The sequence below is a fragment of the Wolffia australiana genome, chromosome 10 (assembly GCF_029677425.1).
Source record: "Wolffia australiana isolate 7733 chromosome 10, ASM2967742v1".
Taxonomy (NCBI): Eukaryota; Viridiplantae; Streptophyta; class Magnoliopsida; order Alismatales; family Araceae; genus Wolffia; species Wolffia australiana.
The window spans coordinates 790,805-815,155 of NC_135844.1; the positions used below are offsets into that span (position 1 = coordinate 790,805).

Below are 24,351 nucleotides of genomic sequence, written 5' to 3' on the forward strand. Positions count from 1 at the left end.
ATTCTCTTAGTGGACCATTGATATCTCTGATTGTATAAAATTTAGGGATGACTAAACTTATCCATGCTCATAATTAACCTGCACCTGCCCAATTTGATATGCATAGGCCTCGATACAACTGAGAAAAAGAGAACAAAGACAAAAAAAATGCCAGGGAAAAGAAAACCAAACAGTGAGTGGTGGACACGTGGGAGTGAATGGCCTAGCTGATAGGCGGTTGGGGAAGACTTTGAGTGAGCCAGTGGGAAGGCAATAGGTGGGAAAATCCAGTAGATCTGGAGAAAAAACTAAATGCAAAAAGTGTAAAACAGATAACACAAAAAATGGAAATACAGAATGTAAGGAAATAGAACCCAATCATGCAGGTGGCAACAACATGAAGGCCTCGGGAGGTTCCTATAATAGCATAACTGACAACTTGAAAATTAACATGATTAATTGATGAATTTTACATAATATTTACGTGTTTTAATGACCATATTTGCATGTTATCATATTAAAATGGAGGTAAATGACTTACACTTTGATTTTAATATTATTTCTAATTTTTATCATTTTTTATATGATATTTAACCTCATTTCATTGAAAAAATATTTTTTACAGGGCCTTAAATGCTTGGCTAAAGGTTGGTAAGGGATTTCCTATTTGTTTAGAATTTTCCCATATTTTTATATAACTTTCTGACAATTCTATAGCAAAGAAATGATTTTTCTTATTTAAATAACATAAATGCTATTTATTTGGAATTTTTTATAATAATTATATATATATATATACATATATATCAAGAGGCAATCACGTGGATGCATTATATATATATATATATAGAGAAGAAGAACATTATTAGCTCACTATGGCATCGCAAATTGCAATTCCATAATGAGGAAATTATTAGTTGAAAAGACAAAAAAATCAGCATCGTTGGTGATAAGGTATGATTTCATTTTTTTTTAATAATGAATACCTTTTTGGTTAGCCCCGTGCATTAAATGCACGCGGCAACCGACACGCGTGATTTTTTCCACGTAAATCGGTTAGCCGTGTGCATTTAATGCATGCGCTTACCGACACACGTGCATTTATGCGTTTATTTTTTTTTTATAATTCGTTAGCACGTGCATTAAATGTACGCAGAAACTGATGACGCGTGTGTCAAAAATTGCGGCTCACTAATATTAACGGGAAAAAAACAAAGTCTTTTGTCCTTTACTTTTTTTATTTCAGAGTGACGTGGAGCTTTCTCAACCATGTATTACGAGACAACCATTTCACAATGATTGTAACTCATTCAAGTGGAAAAAAACGTGACAGCAGATGACCCGAGGATGAGGAAACCGAGAAAAAGAAAGGCCAGCCAATAGAAAAATTTCATTTTTATAAAGATAAAAGAGATCCAACGGTGGAGATTCAGCACCAATAAAATCACAATATCTTGAGAACTAGACGTCAGATTGGGATGAAATTTAAAGGGCATGTTTTTATTTTCTCCCTCTACATTCCCTACGGCTGGATCTTGAAATAGAGTCTGGAAAAAGACGAAATTCACTTTTTGAAGCTCTCTCCAAGGATTTGGCCAGGAAGGACACAAGAGTTGCTTTGGAAGTCGATAGTTCTTAATTATGCACTCAAATCTGTAAGTTTCTGATTTGTATTTCAACCTTCTTCTTGAACGATTCTAAAACGCCAAGGCAAGGGCAAAATGTACATGCCGTAGAAGTTGTTTTGAATGAAATTAGCACTGCATTTTGATTCTGATTCAAGATATGGTTTTTAATCTTTAGTTCTACATCAATTCGGAACATTTCTGCATTATTAGATTTATAATTTAGGGTCGGATTTCACCTTTCCCCAATTTATTCACTTTCTCTCTCTACGTTCATTCTTTCAGTTTCTCTCTCTAGATTCAATTTTTTATTGTTTGGAAATTTAATTTAATATATAAAAACCTAAAAACAAAATAGATTCAAAAATTCATTCATCCTGAAGTCCAATTTAAAAATCCCTTTCTTGATTATTAAATTCCCATTTTAATTCATAAAAATTATCTTAAAATTTTATAATAATTAGGAAATTAATAATCCGAATTAATCTGATCTTATAATTGAAATAATTCTATCTTGAGCTTTTTGACCAAAATATTTAAAATCAAAATTAGGTTTTTTACTTGATTTTGATTAATTAAAAACATAATTAAGCATAAATAAGGTTTATTAATTGCAAAATTAATTCATCTTTGAGTTAATTCATTAAAATTGGATAGAAATTTTTACTTGCTACCTCCATGTGGTTTGGCCCCTTGCTTACTCTATATTCTATATTTAGTAATTAAGGGCATTCATAAAATTTATTGTATAAGTCTAAACGTCAAATCAACGACATATTTACACGCATTTTTAGGCTTATTAATACAGATGGCCAAGGTACTGAGGTGTTGTCGATGTAAGGTTGAAGCCGTTGGCTGTTGACGGTAAAGGTATCATTAGTTTTGGGGTCAGACAGCTTGACAACACCACTAGGAAAGACTTCCAAAATCTGAAAAGGGCCAGTCCACCGAGATTTTAATTTTCCAAGAAATAGCTTTAAGCGTGAATTGTAAAGCCAAACTTTCTGCCCCACTTTAAAGTGTCGTCGATTGATGTGCCTATCATGGAAAATTTTCATCTTAGCTTTGTATATCTTGGAATTCTCATAGGCATCATTCTGTAGCTCGTACAGCTCATGCATTTGCAAAAATCATTTTTTTCCTGCAGCATTTAATCAAAGGTTAAGTTGTCGAATAGCCCAATATGCTTTATGTTCTATTTCCACAGGAAGATGACAGGATTTCCCGAAAATGAGCCAATAGGAGTCATTCCTAATGGTGTTTTAAAGGCGGTTTGATGGGCCCAAAGGGCATCATATAGCCTATGCGTTCAATCCTTTCCATCGGGTCTGATGATCTCCTTAATAATCTTTTTAATCTCTCTATTGGAAACTTCAACTTGCCCGTTGGCTTGAGGATGGTAAGGCACAGTGATCCTATGATGCACTCCATGCTTCTTCAAGAGGGAACGAAGAATATGATTGTTAAAGTTGGGTCCCCCGTCAGTAATAATGGCCCTAGGACATCCGAATCTAGAAAATATGTTTTGTTGAATGAACTTGCAAATGATCTTATTATCATTTTTCCTAATAGGAATCACTTCGACCCATCTGTTGTTTTTATCTCTCGTTCCCCGCCTTTTATTCTCATCTTACTCGTTGTAGTGAGGGGAATCCAATCTATAAGAAATTCCCCTCCACAACCATTCAAGGGAAAGACAATTCCCCCCTATCCCCTTTTCTTTCTCTGCTTTTCCTTCTTTCCCTTTCCTTTTCCTTTACCTTTTCTTTTTTAGTACTGGGCTTGTGTGTATTAAGGCCCATCCAACCCCTATAAAAGGGATAGGATGGACGCCCAAGAATTTCACACTTGTTTTTTGACTAAGTGTTTTTCAAGATAATTGTTCAAGAACGAGAGGGTCATCGCTCACGCTCGTGGAAGGAGAAGAAGAGGAAGAGGGAAGAGGAAGAAGGAAGAGGAAGGGAGAGGGAGGAAGATAGGAGAAGAAGAGAGGACAGGGGAAGGAAGAAAGAGGTAGGGAGGGAAGGCACCATCGCGGCTCACTGCCCTCTGCGGCCCTGTCTTCTCCGCACCCGCTAACGTAACCAGTGTGTGCAGCCGCTGCCGATGCACCAACCACCCGCTGTCCGCATCTTCCATGCGTCGGCGCCCCCAGCGCGGTGCTCAGCCTCTATTGGGGCCCCTTGTCACTCTCCCCTCTATGCACCACCATCCCCGCTAACGCCCGGGTGCACCACGCAACGCCCGGTGCTTCGCGTTGCACCGAGGCTGCTTGCACCACCCGTACGTGACGATCAGATGCACCGCGCCACCTCACGCCGTGCGGTCGCAGCCCCGAGTTGTACTGTCCCCCCTTGACGGGCTCACCTTGGGCGTGTAGTGCCGCACTTGACGCCGCTGCCTTGCTTGCCATCATTCTGTGCCGACCGACTGCGTGCCCCAATAGACGAGCAGTGGCCTCACTGGTTGCCTGCTTTGCCCATGCCCCTGCGGCTCATTGCCGCCACCCCTCGCTCCTCCGCACCCATTGTCGACGCACCACGCCCATGCCACTGTAGTGCCCTCGGAATGTTACTTTGCCCTCCTCCCATGCCCGAGAGCTGTCGGAAGATCGACCATCACCTAGATCGCCGCAAGCTCACCGCGTCCGTCAACACCATGCCCTACCCATCGGCTCGTACGTGGGCCCTGGTGCTCACAACGCCCGTTGCTGCCGGCCTGCCTGCGTGCTCGTGCTTGCCACGAGACTGCCCGCGTTCAACGGCCTTAACGTCACATTCGTCGGCCTGGCCAGCGTGATGCGAAGCGCCGGCGGCCGGGATCGAACGACGCGTCTCGCGTCACAAGTGAAAATGATGATATGTTATGTGTTGTTGAAATTCGGAATTGAATTTTATTAACGAGCAGATAAGACGCGGGGGAGTAAGCGTCGTAGATTGGGACAATCTACGGGGTGGAACGATCCAGAGATCGGACTCCCGATGACCCGCAGAATCTACTATACGACTAAGACGGGAGGGGCGTCTTACGGCCCTGGAGAGTTCGATATCTAAACAATCAGAGACAGTCCGTTTACCTCCAAAGAATCCTGCTCTCGACGTCGGTGGCTATACCTATTTCGATGTTCGTTCCGGAGATCTGGGCAGAGGACGCGATAGCGGACGACGGGACTGCAAGGGGTAACGATACTGGATTAAGATGGAGAGGAGACGAGATTTAACCTTGAGTCGTGTAGTCCACGGCAGTTCGGCAGGGCGGTGATGACACTGCGTGGAATCAGCGAGGCCACGGCGCGGGGATCGCGGCGGTCGGATCACGGCGGATCACGGCGGCGCGCGGGCGTTCACAGTGCAGGCGGAGTAGCGGCGCGTCGCGGGCTGCGGCGCGCAAGGGACCACGGCGTGGGCGGCAGCAGAAATGCGAGTCCACGGCGCGGGGTCACGGCGCGGGGTGCGGAGGTCGTGGCGCGGATGTCGCGGGGCGCGGCGCGGGGGTCGTGGCGCGGGGTTGCTGCGCTGCGCGGTGAGGGGGGTCGCGGTGGAAGCAATGCAGGCCGCGGCGCGGGGTAATCCCGCGGCGTGGGCGTCGTCCTTGACGCGGCAGGCGGCCGTGACGCAGAGTTAAGCGGCGCAGGGCGGGGCTACCACGCGAGCGGCGCCGTGATGCGAAGTGGGACCGCGGGGCGGGAGGAGCCGCGACCGGGAGGGCTGGGCGGTGATGGTGGATGCCAAGAATCGGGTGGGGGCGGAAGTGATCACGATCACGGAAGGAGGGGGGGGGGCGACGGCGATCAAGAAGGGGGTATGCTGTGAAGGAAGAAATCAAGAGGATGGTAAGGTGGTGATGGTGGCGATCAAGAAGGCAGGGACAGGACGAGGGGTTCAAGAACGAAGGGAGGACAAGGGAGAAGATCAAGAAAGGGGTTCTCAGCTCAAGAAACAAGGGGAGAGGATGGAGGATAATCAAGAACGATGGGAGAAGATGGTCGGGATGGAAGGTTGAGAAAGATGATGGTGAAGGAGAGAATCAAGAACCTGGCGGGGTGGATTCTTGAGGGGATTCACGGGCGTTCCTCCTTGCTGGAGGCAGATGTCCCGATGCTGCACAGCTTCTTGAAAATCTTGACGTACCAGAGTGGTCTCGATGGCACGGTTAAACACACCGTGCTCGGAGTGATCTCGACGGACAAGGCATGGGCTCTACTCTCTAGAGTGATCTCGACGAAGAGGTGGGGCTAGCCAAACCCCCTACGCTACAGCTACGATAAGGGGGAAGATTTCTGAAAATACTTTTCAATTCAAAAAAACTTCCAAGTAGTCCCTTGGGCATGCCCTCCCCTTATATAGGGAGGAGGGGTGCCAAGGAGACGTGGGGAGAGGTTGAACCGTCATGAGACGTGGTTCGACCTCTCCTTACAAATTCAAAATACAATCTTAAAATAAAAGAAAAGACGAGGATGGGCCCTACGATATTGGCCCAATCCCATAATTCGAAATGAAAAGAAATACACATAAGAAAAGCGTAAATTGTTCGAACCTACCCGGAGTACTTAAACCCCTGGTTGCGGACGTCGGCACGAGCTGTCCGACGTGGCTGTTGGCGTGTCGTCGTCGGTCGTCCGGCAGGTGTCGTTGTCGTCATCAGGCTGTCATCGGCAAGATGGTCCTCCATCATCCTCCCGGGGTGGGAGGAGCTCGACTCCGGCGAGCGAAGCTCCGCAAGGTCCTCCAGCGGCTGTAGTAGGTCCGACCGAAGTCATCGCAAGTCGTCCTCGGAGATCCATGTATCGTCGAAAGATGGGCGCCCCTGCCAGTGGACTAGAAAAGTGCGGCCAACTCGCTCCCCCTCAGCGTTAATTACCTCCTGCAGTACCGTTTCTATCGCGTCGTGCCGTACAAGGGTTGGAAACGGGGAGGTAGCGGGTGAACTCTCACTCTCTTTGCTACTAAGGCTTGACTGGCTGTGAGGCTCGATGATGGGTGGCGAGGGTTGGTAGCGGGATAAGTCACTGACAATAAACGTCGAACTAATCCCCCAAGTTGGCGGGATGCTCACGACATAGGCGTTGTCGTTGATCCGTTGGGCTATCGGGAAAGGCCCGGCGCTACGAGCATGGAGCTTCGTAGCGACCCCAGGAGAGTACCTCTCGGGCCTCAATCTGACCAGGACCAGTTCTCCCTCGGAGAACGTCACAGACCTACGACTCTTATCTGCCTTAGACTTATACTGCTCGTTCATAGATGATATGCGTGAATGAATGTCATGATGCATGTTTCTAATATACTCGGCAAATTCTAAAGCATTATCTGAAATTCTATGTTTTTCGTGCAATGGTATGAGGTCAAGGGGCCTACGCGGTAGTTGACCATAGATGATCTCGAATGGCGCCTTGCCTGTAGTGCGGTTCACCTAGTAATTGTAAGCAAATTCTGCTCGAGGCAGAACCTGATCCCATGCAACGACATGGTCGCCAACAATGGATCTCAATAAGTTACCAAGGCTGCAATTCACAACCTCGGTCTGACCATCCGTCTGAGGATGATAGGCTGATGAGAATTTAAGTTGTGTGCCCATGAGAACCCACAACGTCTTCCAAAAGTAACTAGTGAATTTAACGTCTCGGTTAGAGACGATAGTCTTTGGTACGCCATGTAGCTTGACGACGTGGTCAAAGAAGAGTCGGGCGATCCTCGATGCATCGAAGGTTTTCGAGCACGGAATGAAATGAGCCATCTTTGAAAAATGATCGACCACGACCATGATGGAGTCGTGACGCCGGATTGTCTTAGGTAACCCTAAGACAAAATCTAAGCTGACATCTTCCCAAGGCTGATCGGGAACTGGAAGGGGAGTATATAACCCGGTATTCTGCTTCGTGAGTTTGGCACGAGAACACGTAAGGCACCGTGATACAAATCTCCCGACATCTCGCTTGAGAGATGGCCAGTAGAACTTCTCTTCAAGGGCTTGGATGGTCTTCATGACTCCAAAGTGGCCACTTAGCCCTCCCGCGTGGACTTCATGAATCAAGAAGTCTCTGAGAGACGTGCGTGGGATGCATAGTCTCTTCCCGTTGAAGAGATAGCCGTCCTCGAGGAAGTAATCTCTCGACCGATTAGGCGAGGCATCTGTGATGGAGGAATAGAGGGATGAGAAATCGGGGCAGTCCGTGTAATCCTCCTTCATATTTTCAAAACCTAAGACTTGGGTCGTCATGATGCTTAGTACGGTGGGTCGCCGACTAAGGGCGTCGGCGACTACGTTGTCCTTGCCCTTCTTGTGGCGGATGACGAAGGTGAAGTCTTGTAGGTAAGCGATCCACCGTGCGTGACGATCGCTGACCTTCTTCTGGTCGTGTAAGTGACGTAGAGCTCCGTGATCCGAGAAGAGGACAAATTCCTTTGGCAGCAGGTAGTGGCGCCAGTGGCGGAGTGACTGTACTAAAGCGTAGAACTCCCGATCGTAATTGTCATAACGCTTCCTCGTGTCATTCAGCTTCTCACTGAAATACTCAATCGGGTGGCCGCGTTGACTAAGGACACCGCCAATGCAAACTCCTGACGCGTCGCAGGCGACCTCGAAGACATCACTAAAATCTGGTAATTTCAGGACCGGGGCCTCCGTCATGAGTTTCTTCAGAAGTTCAAAAGCCTGGTCGGCCATGCCGGTCCACTCGAATTTGTCGCTCTTGAGGATGTCCGTAATGGGGCCGGTGATGCCACTAAAACCTGGTATGAAACGTCGATAAAAAGTCGCCAATCCGATGAAGCTCCATACATCGTGTATGCTCTTCAGCTTAGGCCACGCGACTATGGCCTCAACTTTGGCTGGGTAGGATAAAACCGTGGAAGGAGACCTCGGTCGTGAAGAATGAGCACTTCTTTGGGTGTGCGTATAACTTCTCATGACGTAGTGACTCGCACACGTGCCTAAGGTGCTGGGCGTGTGATAAGCTCAATTTTACTGTGTTTTTTACTGGTTATTTATCAGTAACATGTGTGAGGATTAAGCTTATTCAACGAATTTATAAACCTCACAAGTTAGGGCGAGTGAGGGTCGATCCACAGGGAGCAAAAGAAAACAGCAGGAAATTCCTTTTCAGTACGTTAAAGTGCAACTTAATCAAGCCGTCTACAGAGAATTTCTGTGTAGACAGATCCTTTGCCCTTTGGGGCAAAGGATCGAACACCTTGCGTGCAGGGATAACCTGCGCGCAAGGTGTTGCGTGCTTGGCGGCCTCCTGCGCGCTGACTATGCAGCGCGCGGTGGCTGCCTATGCACGGAATGCCTGCACGCAACAGCGTGCTGCGCGCGGCTGCGTGCTGCGCGCAGCTGCGTGCTGCGTGCGACTGTGCGCAGCTGTGCTGTGCGCGGCTGCACGCGGCTGTGTGCTGCGTACAGTTGCACGCGGGTGCACGCGGCTGCGTGCTGCGTGCGGTTGTGCACGGCTGAGCGCGGCGGCTTTGCTGCACACGACGTGGTGGAGATGCGGAGGAGTTCAGTTCTTTTGGAAGATTTGGGGAAGACGATTTGAACAACAAAGGAACAAAGTTTAAACTGAAATCAAATCTAAAACGAAACAATCCTCAGTTGGAAAACATTGGAAGATCTTGTGACTCTTCCAACCCAACCAAAATTGTCTGAGAAGAGAGGGATTACAGGGCTGAAGCTTGCGATTTCCCCACGTCGGGTGTCACGTCCTTGCGGCGAGGCGTGGTTCTTCAATCCAAGCTATCTTCAGTCTGTTCTTCCTCTCCAACTCCAAACGTTCATCAGCTCCTGGAGGGTGCAGAAATCCTCTTCTCCAAGCCCTAGTTTCCTTAGAGAAAATTCTGAACACCTAAACTCCTCTCTCAAGAGAGTATTTATAGGTTTTCTCTTAAGTCATGCCCAGGGGCATTTTCGTAATTTTTGCCACTTCGAATTTTTGCCCACTTCTGTTGATCCTCCTCTCTTCCTTGATCTTCTTAACCTGTTTCTGAATGTTCACTAGCCATAAAACGTTAAATATATTCCACTTGATTCAAAGAATCAAGTGGGGTTAGTGATTTCATAAAACAATACATATGCATGAACTTAGCATGAATTCACAAGATAATTGTAATGTATTTAAACTTGAGAACTTGATTATTTGATGACATATTTTAGAGTCATCAGCGTGCTCCGTCCTAGTCTTACTATAGACTAGGATGTCGTCAAAATAGACGACGACAAATCGTCCGATGAATGGCCTAAGCACCTCATTCATCAATCTCTGGAAGGTGCTTGGTGCATTGGACAACCCAAAGGGCATCACGTTCCACTCAAATAGTCTGTCTTTGATCTTGAATGCCGTCTTCCACTCGTCTCCTGGTCGGATTCGGACCTGATGATAGCCACTCCGTAAGTCTATCTTGGAGAAGATAGACGCGCCGACCATCTCGTCGAATAAATCCTGTACTCGCGGGATCGGAAAATGGTACTTTACCGTGATTTTGTTGATGGCCCGTGAGTCACAACACATCCTCCAAGTGCCATCCTTCTTGGGAGCGAGCAGTGCCGGAACGGCGCAAGGGCTGAGGCTCTCCCTGATCAGGCCCTTCGCTAGGAGCTCCTTCACCTGCGAATATAACTCCTCGTACTTAACCGGGTCCATCCGGTAGTGTGGTAGGTTTGGGAGGGTAGCTCCGGGAACTAAATCAATGGCATACTGGATATGTCGGAGAGGTGGGAGCTCGCTAGGGAGCTCGGCCGGAAACACATCACCATACTCCTCAAGGAGTTGGACGACTTCCGAAGGCGGAACGTCATGATCTGGCATGGTGGGTCCGTCGGCTAAGGCGATTGCATAACAAACCGGTGGCGGGTCGTTGCCGTCCTCCAGCTCCCGTCGGAAGATTAAGCCATTGGTGACAATGGCAGTAGGAGTGGGGCACGGGGCCGCGGATGCCGATCGCGTGGGTAACGAGGGTATCCGCACCGAGGGATACCAAACGAGTCGGCGTCCACCGTAGATGAACGAGCAAGTGTTTGCTCGTCCGGATAGCTGCACGTCGTGGTCAAATAGCCACGGTCTGCCCAAGATGATGCTACCAATTTTCATTGGTAGGACGTCGCATAGGACCCTCTCGTCGTAAGTACTCATCTTCAGCGGCACATAGCATTGCATCTTGACCGGTATGGTCGATGCGTCAATCCACAAAACCTGGTACGGCGTCGGATGAGGAATCAAGGGTAATCCTAGGCGGGTCGCCGTATCCTCTGAAATCCCGTTGATGCAGCTCCCACTATCGACCATCAGTTTGTAGGTACGTCCTCCAATCTTGACGTATGTGTGAAATATCGACGTTCGCTGCGCAACGTCGACTGGTCGAGTAGCCACAGTGGTAGCGGAGGAAGTGGAACCCACTCGCGGTGTGCTAGTGGATCCCCCAATCTCTCGAGTGTCCACGGTGGCGACGGGGTAGGTAGCGGTAGGAGCGATCGGCGTGATCTGGATGTACCCTAGGGGATCATCCAGCTCATCACCATCGGGGTCATCGCCCGGATACTCGCCGACCTCAAGGTCGTCGTCCTGTTGGTCTTCGGCGGGTTGCCCGTGCATTTCCATGATCATAAGTGACGGGCAATCACTTTGTCGGTGTCCGAACCCCTTGCACTTAAAGCACTGCATGGGCTCTCTGGGGGCGTTCGGAGCTCGAGCCGTAGATAGGGCCGACGAGGTGGCCGGTGTCGGTACTGGGCGGTAGTTGGCGCGGCCGGTGCCGTTGGAGTCGGGGTGGTACTGGTCGTCCTGGGCGCAGATCCCGAGTTTCGAGTCCAAGTGGTGCGTGACGGGGCTGCTAAGATCGCTGATGATGCTGGTCAAGAAGTAGGTAGCGCGGCGGCGGCGATACTCTCGGTGCTAAACTCGTTGCTCTCAACGAGACTATACGCTAAGTCGACCGTAGCCGGGTTCTGTTCCAAGACTCGGGTGCCCAAGTCCTGCCGTAACCCGTGAATAAAGATGATGCCGGACGTCGTCTCAACGGCGTCCGACCGTCACCGAAGGAAGGAACTCGGTGTCGTATCGCTAACTAATCGGGTTACGTCCACGACGTCAACCGATGGATATGCGGAGAACAGAAATATATGTATGACGATAACGAGGACGATGGTTCTACAACGGTACGTGCAATGCGCCGACAAGCTATGAGAGCCAACCCGGAGCGGGGACGGGGTCGCCAAGCTGGGTCGGTCCAGCCCTCCAAGTCGTCCGAGGTGGGTCGAGGGCGCGCACGCCGGCGAATGGGGTAGCTCCCACTGGAATGCTCACACGCGTCGGGCGTCCCCGACTGCATCGACAGGTAAGACGCCGTCTTCGTTTCGTCGTTCTCTCAATCTGTCCCACTCACCTATCAGACCCGAGCACGGTGGAGGCAATACGAAAGAATACTGACGGAAATAAATGACGTAAAGAGGCTAGGGAAAGCAGAGTACCTTCGTCGCGCTGGCGACGGGATTTTCGCACCAACTGATTCCGGAGGAGGGAGTTGTCGGGTGCGCCGGAGGTTGACTGCGGAGGGGCGGTTGTGCGCAGTCAGCGCGGAGCGATGCAGGAGGCGTGGTCGGCGGTGGCGCGCGGTCGGCGCGGCGCGGCGCGCGCGGTTGGTGCGGCGCGGCGCGGCGCGGCGCAGCGCTGTCATCGCGGCGCGGGCGCGGCGGCGGGCGCGCTGGGGCAGCGCGCGGCAGCGGTGGCGCGCGGCGGCGGCGCGCGCGCGGCGGCGCTGGGCGCGGTGGCGGCGGCGCGGCTGGCGCGCGGCGCGGCGGCGCGCGCGGCGGCCTGGCGCGGCGGGCGCGGCGATAAGCGCGCGATGGCGGCGCGCGGCGGTGGGCGCGGCGGGCACGCGGGCCGGCACGCGACGGGCGCGGGCGGCGCGGCGCGGCGCTGGCGGTGAGCGCGCGCGCGGCGCGCGGGGACGGCGCGCAACCAGCGCGCGGGCCGTAGTCGGGCGTGCGGCGGCGGCGGCGGCGTGGCGGCGGCGGCGCGGCGCGGCGGCGGGCGTGCGGCTTCCCTTCCTCTTTCCTCTCCCCTTCTCCTCTTCCTCCCCTCTTCTTCTTCCTTCTCCTCTTCTTCTTCTTTCTTCTATTCTTCTCCACGACCTGACCCTTCTTCTCAAAATACTATTCTTCAAAATTTAGGTCAAGTGAGGGGAAGCGCCCACCTCTTCCCCTTATATATGGGTGAAGATAGGCCCTTCCTTAAGTCCAAAAACAACAAAACAAAACAAGGAAAAGGAAAGGAAATAATGAAAACGGGCTTGTCAGGCCCAACATAAAAAGGGGGGGGGGGGAAAGAGTTCCTCATATGGATCCTTCCCCGCTACACGACAACACGATAAAACCGAAAAGCTATAGAATAAGGTAACCGAAGGTGTCGGTGTGCTCCGGTGGTCGGCGTCCGCGTCATGCCGAGTAACGGAATGCGGAATCCCGTGTTGCTGCGGCGACTCGCCGTGGTGGCTGGACTCGTCTCGGTGGCGAGCTGGGTAGTGCCGGCTCCTCGGGTGCTGGGTCGGGGAAGTCCTGCTGCTCCTCTGCTGCTGGCTTGATGACGTCCGGTGGTGACGCGCCATCAAAAGAAGGCGATCTGGATTTGTGGGCTGTCCACAAATTTGCATCGCATTCTGTACTCCTCGAACTCTACGATGTACTCGGAGACCTTGCGTTTTCCTTGACGCAAGTTCATCCAGCACAGCATCAGGTGCGTCATGTACAGCTTAGGGACGTATTTGTCCGTAAGCTTACCTAACATCTCAGCCCAAGTGAAGGGCGGATCTCGGCGCTGTCGTGCGGCTTCCTTCTCGTTCTTCCAAAAGATTTTGGCCTGCCCTCCAAGCCGTGCTTCGGCGTACTCAACACATAGATCGTCATCCATCTTGTACCACTAGAAGAAACTCTCCAAGTCCGACTCCCAATCAGTGTAATCTTTCGGGTTTCGAGACCCATCGAAAATGGGGACTTCCAAGCGGACGCTCTTGTGTATCATCGCCCGGTGTGCCTCACGTTGTCGTTCATGCTCATCGTCGTGACGGCGCGCAGGAAGGTGGCGGGGAGCACTTCGGGGATGATCATAGTCATGTTGATCCTCATAACGGTAGTCGTCTCGTCGAGGCGGGGCAGGTCGGTGTCGTCTCTCATCGTGGTACTCATCACGATGGTGGTGTCTCGGGGGAGATGCATATCGTGGTGGGTATCCATCATCCCAATGATGTGGATGATCAGGATATCGGGGATATCGATGATCATCATCCGGGTATGGGTCTCGTCGAGGTAGTGGGTCATACTCGGGGCCGTGCCTCGATGGAGCTCGGGGAGGATCTGGGGCATCCCGGTAACGGTCCGGCACGTGGACGGGTGCAGCATTATGGTACGGTGGATAGGCGGAGTTACCACCGTAAGCGACGGTGTCCGGACGTCGGACGGGTGGTGGGTCCTGCGGACTCCCCGGGCGGGATGAGTAATGAGGTGCATTGCGCACCGGGATGCGGTTGGGGTTGTGGGCCCCAACGACACGAGGGTCGCGCTGCTGTCTGCCGTGGCCTCCTACGGGATGTGCGCGCCTATTTTGAGGATAGGGATAATCATCATGATGTCCGGGGTCTCGCCTCTCATCCGGTAGTGGGGAGCGGCGTGGGTCGCTGCGGTGATCATCATAACCCCGGACTGGGCTTCTCCGGCGGTCTCCACGGTAGTGATCCCTAGGTGGGGATCGTCGGCGGTCCACTCGTTCCTCCGGGTAGGCGTAGGCAGTCGGTGGTGCCTCGGGATAACGCTGCGGCTGCTCCTGGACGGGAGGGTCCCTCATGGGAGCCTTACCCGGTCGTTGGTTCACCTCACGAGCCATGGGCTCGTCATAATGCTCAATCGCCGTGACCCTACGGATAGGGACAGCAACGGAGGAATGCCGGTCTTCGGAAGATCGGTGCGCCGCGGGTGCCGGTTCAGCTCTGTCGTTCGAGTCCCGAGGGGCGGGACCTCGAGATAGGGGAGGAGGAACATATGCCTCCTTCGGATCCAGGGGTTCATCCGGTGACTGTTCGCTAAAGGGATTCTTGAGGCGAGGATCCCCCATGACGGGATCGTATTCACGATCCTCGTCTCTATCAAGGTATTCGGTGTCCCGACATTGGGCTCGCGTGCGAACCATTCTATGATCAACCATTCACGTCCTAAAAATGTTCTAGGGGTGTGCACGTGATGGATGAGATGCTATGACGTGTAATATGCGAATGGATTTTCAAAGTATGATGTGCGCAATATATCAAAGCGTAAAAAATATCCAACCGACCGTGTTAAGCAAGAGCTAACACGACCGGCTCTGATACCAATATGATGCGAAATGCCGGCGGCCGGGATCGAACGGCGCGTCTCGCGTCACAAGTGAAAATGATGATATGTTATGTGTTGTTAAAATTCGGAATTGAATTTTATTAACGAGCAGATAAGACGCGGGGGAGTAAGCGTCGTAGATTGGGACGATCTACGGGGTAGAACGATGCAGAGATCGGACTCCCGATGACCCGCAGAATCTACTACATGACTAAGACGGGAGGGGAGTCTTACGGCCCTGGAGAGTTCGATATCTAAACAATCAGAGACAGTCCGTTTACCTCCAAAGAATCCTGCTCTCGACGTCGGTGGCTATACCTATTTCGATGTTCGTTCCGGAGATCTGGGCAGAGGACGCGATAGCGGACGACGGGACTGCAAGGGGTAACGATACTGGATTAAGATGGAGAGGAGACGAGATTTAACCTTGAGTCGTGTAGTCCACGGCAGTTCGGCAGGGCGGTGATGACACTGCGTGGAATCAGCGAGGCCACGGCGCGGGGATCACGGCAGATCACGGCGGCGCGTGGGCGTTCACGGTGCAGGCGGAGTAGCGGCGCGGCAAGGGACCACGGCGTGGACGGCAGCGGAAATGCGAGTCCACGGCGCGGGGTCACGGCGCGGGGTGCGGAGGTCGTGGCGCGGATGTCGCGGGGCGCGGCGCAGGGGTCGTGGCGCGGGGTTGCTGCGCTGCGCGGTGAGGGGGGTCGCGGCGGAAGCAATGCAGGCCACGGCGCGGGGTAATCCCGCGGCGTGGGCGTCGTCCTTGACGCGGCAGGCGGCCGTGACGCAGAGTTAAGCGGCGCAGGGCGGGGCTACCACGCGAGCGGCGCCGTGATGCGAAGTGGGACCGCGGGGTGGGAGGAGCCGCGACCGGGAGGGCTGGGCGGTGATGGTGGATGCCAAGAATCGGGTGGGGGCGGAAGTGATCACGATCAGGGAAGGAGGGGGGGGGGGCGACGGCGATCAAAAAGTGGGTATGCGGTGAAGGAAGAAATCAAGAGGATGGTAAGGTTGTGATGGTGGCGATCAAGAAGGCAGGGACAGGACGAGGGGTTCAAGAACGAAGGGAGGACAAGGGAGAAGATCAAGAAAGGGGTTCTCAGCTCAAGAAACAAGGGGAGAGGATGGAGGATAATCAAGAACGATGGGAGAAGATGGTCGGGATGGAAGGTTGAGAAAGATGATGGTGAAGGAGAGAATCAAGAACTTGGCGGGGTGGATTCTTGAGGGGATTCGCGGGCGTTCCTCCTCGCTGGAGGCAGATGTCCCGATGCTGCACAGCTTCTTGAAAATCTTGACGTACCAGAGTGGTCTCGATGGCACGGTTAAACACGCCGTGCTCGGAGTGATCTCGACGGACAAGGCGTGGGCTCTACTCTCCGGAGTGATCTCGACGAAGAGGTGGGGCTAGCCAAACCCCCTATGCTACAGCTACGATAAGGGGGAAGATTTCTGAAAATACTTTTCAATTCAAAAAAACTTCCAAGTAGTCCCTTGGGCATGCCCTCCCCTTATATAGGGAGGAGGGGTGCCAAGGAGACGTGGGGAGAGGTTGAACCGTCATGAGACGTGGTTCGACCTCTCCTTACAAATTCAAAATACAATCTTGAAATAAAAGAAAAGACGAGGATGGGCCCTACGATATTGGCCCAATCCCATAATTCGAAATGAAAAGAAATACACATAAGAAAAGCGTAAATTATTCGAACCTACCCGGAGTACTTAAACCCCGGGTTGCGGACGTCGGCACGAGCTGTCCGACGTGGCTGTTGGCGTGTCGTCGTCGGTCATCCGGCAGGTGTCGTTGTCGTCGTCAGGCTGTCGTCGGCAAGATGGTCCTCCATCACAGCGTCTGCACTCGCGCTTGTTGTTGTCGCCATCACTGCCCGCCCAATCGCGCCTTCCTCGCTCGCCGAGCACCCGCATTACTGTGCCCAAACGACGCACGAAGCCAGGGATGGCAGACGACGCACCCCGATTAGGTACGTCCACCCTGCCCCGTGTCTTATTTCTTCCAGTGCTTAGTCGTGTTGCCTCCACCGCGCTCAGGTCAGACATAGGTGAGCAAGCCAGGACGAGTGAAAACTCACGTATCTTGTGTGTCATACCTGTTTGGTATGAGCCGGGCTTGCCCAACCTGTGTGAGAAAAACTCGGCTGGAGAATATCCCGTTTGGTGCCGTAGCATCCTTGACCTCCTCGTACGAGATTCAGGAGGGCTACCATCCACCACCATGCGGCTCCGTCGGCTTCGTGGAAGTTGGGACTCATTGCTTGTCGGCGCTTGCCCGTACCATACGTAGACTCGCCTCACATTTCATCGTAGATCCCTACCATAGGGTTCACTGTCAGACGATGATCTCCGCCGTAGTCCGATACCGTCGTCTACTTACCGACACCGAGTTAACATGCTCGGTGACGACCGGACGATGTCCCGACGACGTCCGGCATCACTATAAGCTTGCTTGCATAATGGCCACCACAAAGGGAAGAATGGCATAGGTTTAACACACTCCCTTATTCCTCTTTGGGTACGCATCTTCAGAAAATGTAGTCAACTCCTTGCTGGAACAGTAGTGGTTCCTAATAGAAGTAGAATTGGATATCTCTAAAGATTTGTTTCCTCTCATTAACATCCCAATTATGCGGTATGAGTCTCGTGACAAGGTATTTGATTATGTGAGCGTACCAAGGAAGAGATCGATTTTAATTTCAAATATATGTTCATCTGGGAACAAGTCTTCAATGGGAGTGATAGACAGATGAGGGAGTCGGGATAGATGATTGGCTACTACGTTATCTATTCCCTTACTGTCCATAATTTCTAAATCAAATTCATGCATGAGTAAGATCCAACGCATAAGCCTAGGTTTAGTTTCTTTTTTGGAAAGTAAAAACTTTAAAGCTGCATGATCAGAAAAAACTATAACTTTACTACCTAGCAAATAAGATCGAAATTTCTCTAATGCAAAAAAAATCCCTAGCAACTCTTTCTCCATAGTGGTATAGTTTCGTTGTGACTCACCAAGAGTTTTGCTAGCATAATAGACGGCCACGGGCTTCTTTTCTCTTCATTGACCTTGATGGAAATATATGTGGCCGGCAATCCAATCACACATTCCACATCTCGTTCCATATTCATTAATAGATCATATTCATTATAGTGCACATGTGATGCGTATAATGAAGTCCATGAATACATTATCGGACTTAGTGAATTATGATGGGATCGTAATACGGAGATCACTAGTCTTTAAGCATGTGTTCTAAACATTTCTATTTGAAGGATACACGAGAAGGACATCGAAGTACCCGGATAGAATAGTACTATCTAGCCTCACTCATATGATAAGTATGGCCGTTCCTGTAGCCATTAGTGTGGAGACACTAAGGATAGATAGTGGGTGCTCTTTAGTGAAAAGAGCTCACTAAATTGATCCGTACGAATCCCTGAATGGTATTTTACTGAACTATCAATCAGTTGATTCACATCACAGTCGTGTAAGTGGTCCTTAGACTTGAGACACCGAAGACGTCTTGTGGACGGATGGTTGTACTTTGGCTATGGCCAACGAGTCTCTAATCATGGGTTTCTAAATGGTCTTAGTTCGGGTTCATCAAGAAGTTCACGAAGATGATTGAGTGGTCAAGATGGGATCGTCCACCCTCGTAATAAGAGGGGACAGATCAAGGAAGATGATGCGATGAAGTCCTTGGCCAAGGCAGTGAAATATTGGAGAAGAGTTCTCTGATGATTTTCGAATGTATAAGTACTAACTCAGATGATCAATTAGGCTTTGACAGTTGACCATACCCCAAGTCATCCAAGGAGCATCAAGTGTATGAAGGATTATACATACACGGTAACCGATGATGAACAGGTTCCATGAGACAGCCGATACACACTCCTTTGTATCGTCTAGGACACGAGGTGTAGCTTGGTACCCCACGTGTCGGAGTCTTGACCTGTCGATTGGCTTAAATCAATCCGACATTAATTAATCTATATGATGATATACTTAATTAATTTGGAAGGCCAATAAAAGTTAGTTGGCCACTGGAGTTGCAAATGGTCTTTTTGACGTCGGAAGATATACTTAAGTTTTTGGGGTTTTAATAAAAAATACCCACTTAGTATAAATAAGGGAAGGCCGTGAATGAAATTCACCCAGGCTAAAATTGTTCAGGGGCCTTTCTCCTTCTTCTCCCTTCTCCCCACACCCCTTCTCCATCCCTGATATGATCGGGATGACGTAACGACGATGACGGAGATTGAGTTGGGCTCGTCAACAAGAAGGAAAAGATCCGACGTGCCGAGGACCGCGTGGATACGTCTAGAGGTTGCACACGAGAGCAGCTCGACTCGGCTAACTCTGGGATCCAAGAAATCATAGATGCAATCCGTGGAAAGGTACTTTGTTTAATGTTTATGTTGATGCTGTTTGTTTTGCAAAAGTCTTCAGCTGTGCATCGTTTTGTTTTCTTCATCCATGTCAAGGCCTCTAGAACCCAACAGACCTATGACAGCACCCACTGCAAAATCAGATGCATCACACATCAATTCAAATGATAAATTCCAATCAGGGGCTTGTAAGATAGGGGCACTGATAAGAGATTCATTAAGCTGCAAAAATGCTTTCTTTGCATAGTCATTCAAAATAAAATCAGCATTATTAGATAATAGATAAGTTAAAGGTCAGAAGATTTGTGCAAAATCTTTTATGAATCTCCGGTAGAAGCTAGCGTGACCGAGAAAACCCCTAAGTTCCTTCAGATTCGGCGGCAGTGGTAGATTCTTGATCACTTTGACTTTTGCTTTGTCCACCTCTAACCCTCTTTTGCTGACTTGATGGCCCAGCACTATGCCCTCCTCCATCATAAAGTGGGATTTTTCCTAACTGAGCATTAGATGGTTCTCCTTGCAAATTTTTAACACCTTTTCAAGATTAGCTAAGCAGTTTTCAAAAGATGTTCTGAATATAGAAAAAGCATCCATAAATATTTCAAGGCACTCTCCAGCCAGTTCTGAAAACATAGCATTCATGCATCGTTGAAAAGTGGCAGGAGCATTGCATAAATCAAATGGCATTCGTTTAAAAGCTAATGTACCTACAGGACAAGTGACTGTTATTTTTTCTTTGTCATTTTTGTGGATTGCTATTTGGTTGTACCCCGAATACCCATCAAGAAAACAAAAGAGTTTTTGTCCGGAGAGTCGTTCAAGGATTTGGTCGATAAACGGAAGAGGATAGTGATATTTTTTAGTTACAGAGTTTGGCTTCCCGTAATCAATACAAACTCGCCAACTAGAAGCTACTCTGGTTTGCACTTCTTCCCCGTTATCATTTATGGTGACCGTTATTCCCGACTTTTGGGTACCACATGGATAGGACTAACCCAAGGGCTGTCGGAAATGGCGTAAATAAATCCCGCTTTTCGCCATTTGAGAATTTCCTTTTTTACTATTTCAAGCATGTGACGGTTTAACCGTCTTTGTGGTTGTCTGATGGGCTTAGAATCCTCCTCAATGAAAATTCTATGTTCGCAATTGGTTGGGCTTGTTCCCTGTATGTCTTCAATTTTCCATGCTATAGCAGATTTATGGTTGGATAACAACGTGATCAATGCCACTTCTTGCTCAGAAGTGAGCAGAGATGTGATTATAACGGTGAGATTGTTGTTAGGTACAACAAATGCATATTTTAAATGGGAAGGTAGAGGCTTTAAATTGGTATTCATGGGGGCAAAAAATTTCAATATTGCCTTTACATTTCCATTTTCTGTTTTGACATATTCGACAGCGAATAAATCATACAGTTCAAGACCAAAATCATCTTCTTGAACAAAATCAACCAGGAAGATATCCTCACCACTTCCTCCTGGAAATTGCACGGAATTAGAAATAGGTAAATTAATGGATTTTCTCTCCATGTTTAATGAGATAGTCCCTTTATCCCAATTTGTTACAGCTTTAGCTGTAGCTAAGAATTGATGGAGGACCATCCAACAGATGACGGTTCGGCGACGACGATGCCACACGAGGATGCCACGATGACGCGCCATCAGCAACGCCGAGCCGCTCGAGTCGACGTCCGTCATCCGGGGTTTAAGTACTCCGGGTAAGCAAGACTTTACCATTTTATTATTTTCATCATTATTTTGTATTTCTTTCCGAATTATGGATTGGGCCATTACCGTAGGGCCCGTCCTCATCTTTGATTTTATATTTTAGAATTGTATTTGAATTTGTAAGGAGAGACCGAACCACGTTTCACGACGGTTCGATCTCTCCCCACGTTCTCTTGGCACCCCTCCTCCCTATATAAGGGGAGGGCATGCCCAAGGAACATTTGGAAGTTTTTGAATGAATTGAAATTTTCAAAGAGCTTCCCTTATCGTAGTCTTAGCGTAGGGGGTGTGGCTGGCCCCAACCACGTCGAGATCACTCCGTGGTTAGAGCTCACGATCCGCTCGTCGAGATCACTGCGGACGGGTCGTGCTAATCGTGCCGTCGAGATTACTCCGGTACATTTAAAGATTCAAGAAGTCGGCATCGCCTTGCGCGGACGGAAGCCTGCATCGAGATTACTCTGGAGGCCTCCAGACACACGAGACGCCGTCGATCTGCGCTGCATCGCGAGACTTGTCTTCATCAAGGAGACCCGCCCACGACGATCAAGAATTCTGTCGCCAAGGTTCTTGATTCCCTCCCCCACCTACACCCTCCTCATCCATTCGCCCCGACCATCTTCTACCCGGTTTCTTGATTCCCCCGCCTCGCCCCCGCCATCTCTTGATACTACCCGCATTCCCTCCCACACCGTTTCTTGAACCCTCGCCATTTCTTGATCTTACACCATCCTGCCTTCGTTCTTGAACCCCTCGCCCTGTTCCCTGCTTTCTTGATCCCTACCATCATATTCCCCCCCATCTTCTTGACTCCTCCCTCCCCTCTACTCTTCTTGATCATTCTTGCCTACCCGTCTTCGCACCCCTTGTTCTTGACCCCATCTTCTTGATTATCCGACGCACCTCTCATCCTTTTCCTCTTATCTCCCGCGGTTCTTGAATCCTAGCGCCATCCCGTCATCCTGCCCGAGCCTACGCTCCTCCTTGTCTCGCTTCGCGTCCCGACGCCTTTGCCCATCGCTCCCGCGGTCATCGTCACTCCCGGGATCGCGACCCCGATGCAGCCGCCCTCGCATCGCGGTCTCGCACTGGCAGCGCCGCTCAACCCGCGTGACGGCCTTGCGCCCAGTCCGTCTTCCGCTATCGCATCCTCTGTCACGACTATACGAGCAACGCCAGAATAGGACGAGCCCCCGTTGACGAGAATAGGAACTTTCTTGAGGTAAACGGACTGTCCTCTGACCACTTAAATTCCAAACTAGACAGGGCCGTTGATGGCGTAGCCCTCAAGTTATCTAGTTATTTTTTTTCTTTGTTTTTCTAAGTCTAGGTTAAAATTTCCTGTTTTCGCTTAGGGTTTTTCCTTTGTAACCCAATGGGGCCTATATATAGGACCCCTAAGGTAAGAGTAAGAACAAGTCTAATTTTGAATTTTTGGAAATAAAGATCCCGTTCCCGTTTTGAGAGAAGAGAGAAACAGAGTGAAGGGCGGACGGGACGGGGCCGACTTTGGCCACCCGTCCCGTTCCGCCTCCCCGCTCCGTCCAGACAGGCCGACGAAACCCTAGGTGGCCGCCGCGGTCCTGTGTCGGTGGAGCGCCGCGATCGCGGAGCCGCCGCGCGTAGGGGCCGCCGAGTAGCGCCAGCCGCGCCGCGAGTAGCGCCGCAGCCGCCGAGCGCCGCATTCGCCCGCAGCGCCGTGATCCGCCGCAACGCCGCAGCCGCCGGCGCCGCAGCCCGACGCAGCCGCCGCAGCGCCGCAGCTGACGCGCGCAGCCGCGTAGCGGGCGAAGCGCAGCGGCCGCCCGCCGCGGCCGCTGCCGCGGCCGCAGCTGCGCAGCCGCCGCCGCCAGGCCGCAGCCGCCGACACGCCGCCGCCGACACTGCCGCCGCCAGTACGCGCAGCCGCCGAAGCGCCGCCGCAGCAGCCGCGCGCCGCAACGCCGCAGCCGGCCGGCCGCAGCAGCAGCGCCGCCGCCGCAGCCGCGCGAGTAGCGGCCGCAGCCACCGGCGCCACTGCCGACAGAGCGGCCGCAGCCGCTTGCGCCGCAGCGCCGCGACGCCGCAGCCCTAGGCGCGCAGCGACGCGGCAGCGCCGCAGCCGCCGCAGCGCCACCGCCGCCGCCGCCGCTCAAAGGCCGCCGGCCGACACCGCCGCGAGTACGCCGCAGCGCCGAGCCGCCGCCGCAGCAGCCCGCGGCGGCCGCAACCGCCGCAGCCGCTGGTCGGCCGCAGCAGCGCTGCCGCGGCTGCCGCAGCCGCTGCAGCCGCGCGAGTAGCCGCGCAGCCGAAAGCGTTACCGCTGACAGAAGCGGCGCGCGCCGCTTGCGCCGCAGCAGCGCCGCAGCGCGCGCCGCGGCCGCACCGCCTAGGCGGCGCAGCCGACGCGGCCGCAGCCGGCCGCCGCAGCCGCAGCGCCGTAGCGGCAGCCGCGCAGCGACCGCCACCGCCGCTGCCGCCGCCGCCTCGGGCGCAGCTGCCGACATTGGCCGCCGCAGTATCGCCGCAGCCGCCGAGCGGCCGGCGCGGCAGCAGCGGCGCAGCCGCAACCGCCAGAACCGCCAGGTCGGCCGCAGCAGCCGCAGCAGGCCGCAACCGCTGAGCGCCCGCAGCCGGAGCGGCCGCAGCAGCCGCAGCCGCTGAGCGCCAGCGCCGCGCCGCCGCAGCCGCCGGATCGCCGCGGTAGCCCGGCCGCAGCGGCCCGCAGCCGCCGCAGCCACCCGCAACCGCCGGAACGCGCGACGTTGCCGCTTCACCGAGTCGCAGGCGCCGCGACAGCGCCGCGCGCCTACACTGGTCAGTCCTCGCCGTGCCGACTCGCCCATTCGGCCGAGCATTATGGGTCGGTGCCTCTATTCCGGTCCAAGGCCCACTCGATGAACTGCTCGCGTCCGCGTGCGCATCCCGCACCTCAAAGCGCCGTCGCCGCTTCCGAATCCCCGCGAAGTCCAGCCGCCAGCCTTCGCGCCTCAAACCACTCTCCGGGAAGCCCAATCGCCATGCACGCATCTCGAGGATGCCACGACAGCTCTATGCCCGTTACGGGCCTAACCTAATGGACCGCCACCATCTCGGTGGTCTGTTACCCCGAAGGAGGCCCACTACCGCGGCTCAATATCCCGGCAATCTCCGGCCGCCGCCGCTGCCGCCATCTTGGCCGCTGCCCACCTTCGGTCATCGACATCTCCGGTCGCCGCCACCATCTTCGGCCGCCGCCATCGTTGCTGACCATCGCCGCCGCCACCGACGTCGCCTATGGCCGTCTT

The 24,351-nt window shown here is 52.2% G+C and overlaps 1 protein-coding gene across 1 annotated transcript; it reads right to left on the bottom strand.

Annotated features, from left to right (window-relative positions):
- Positions 1-4,610: 4,610 nt before the first annotated feature.
- LOC144708759 (uncharacterized) lies at positions 4,611-13,500 on the bottom strand. The gene is made up of 5 exons (XM_078582201.1): positions 13,234-13,500; positions 10,350-11,487; positions 7,510-8,332; positions 4,718-4,774; positions 4,611-4,653 (listed from the first exon to the last, which is right to left on the bottom strand). The coding sequence occupies exons 1-5, from the start codon at positions 13,498-13,500 to the stop codon at positions 4,611-4,613; spliced, it is 2,328 nt and encodes a 775-aa protein (XP_078438327.1).
- Between the last annotated feature and the right edge of the window lie 10,851 nt (positions 13,501-24,351).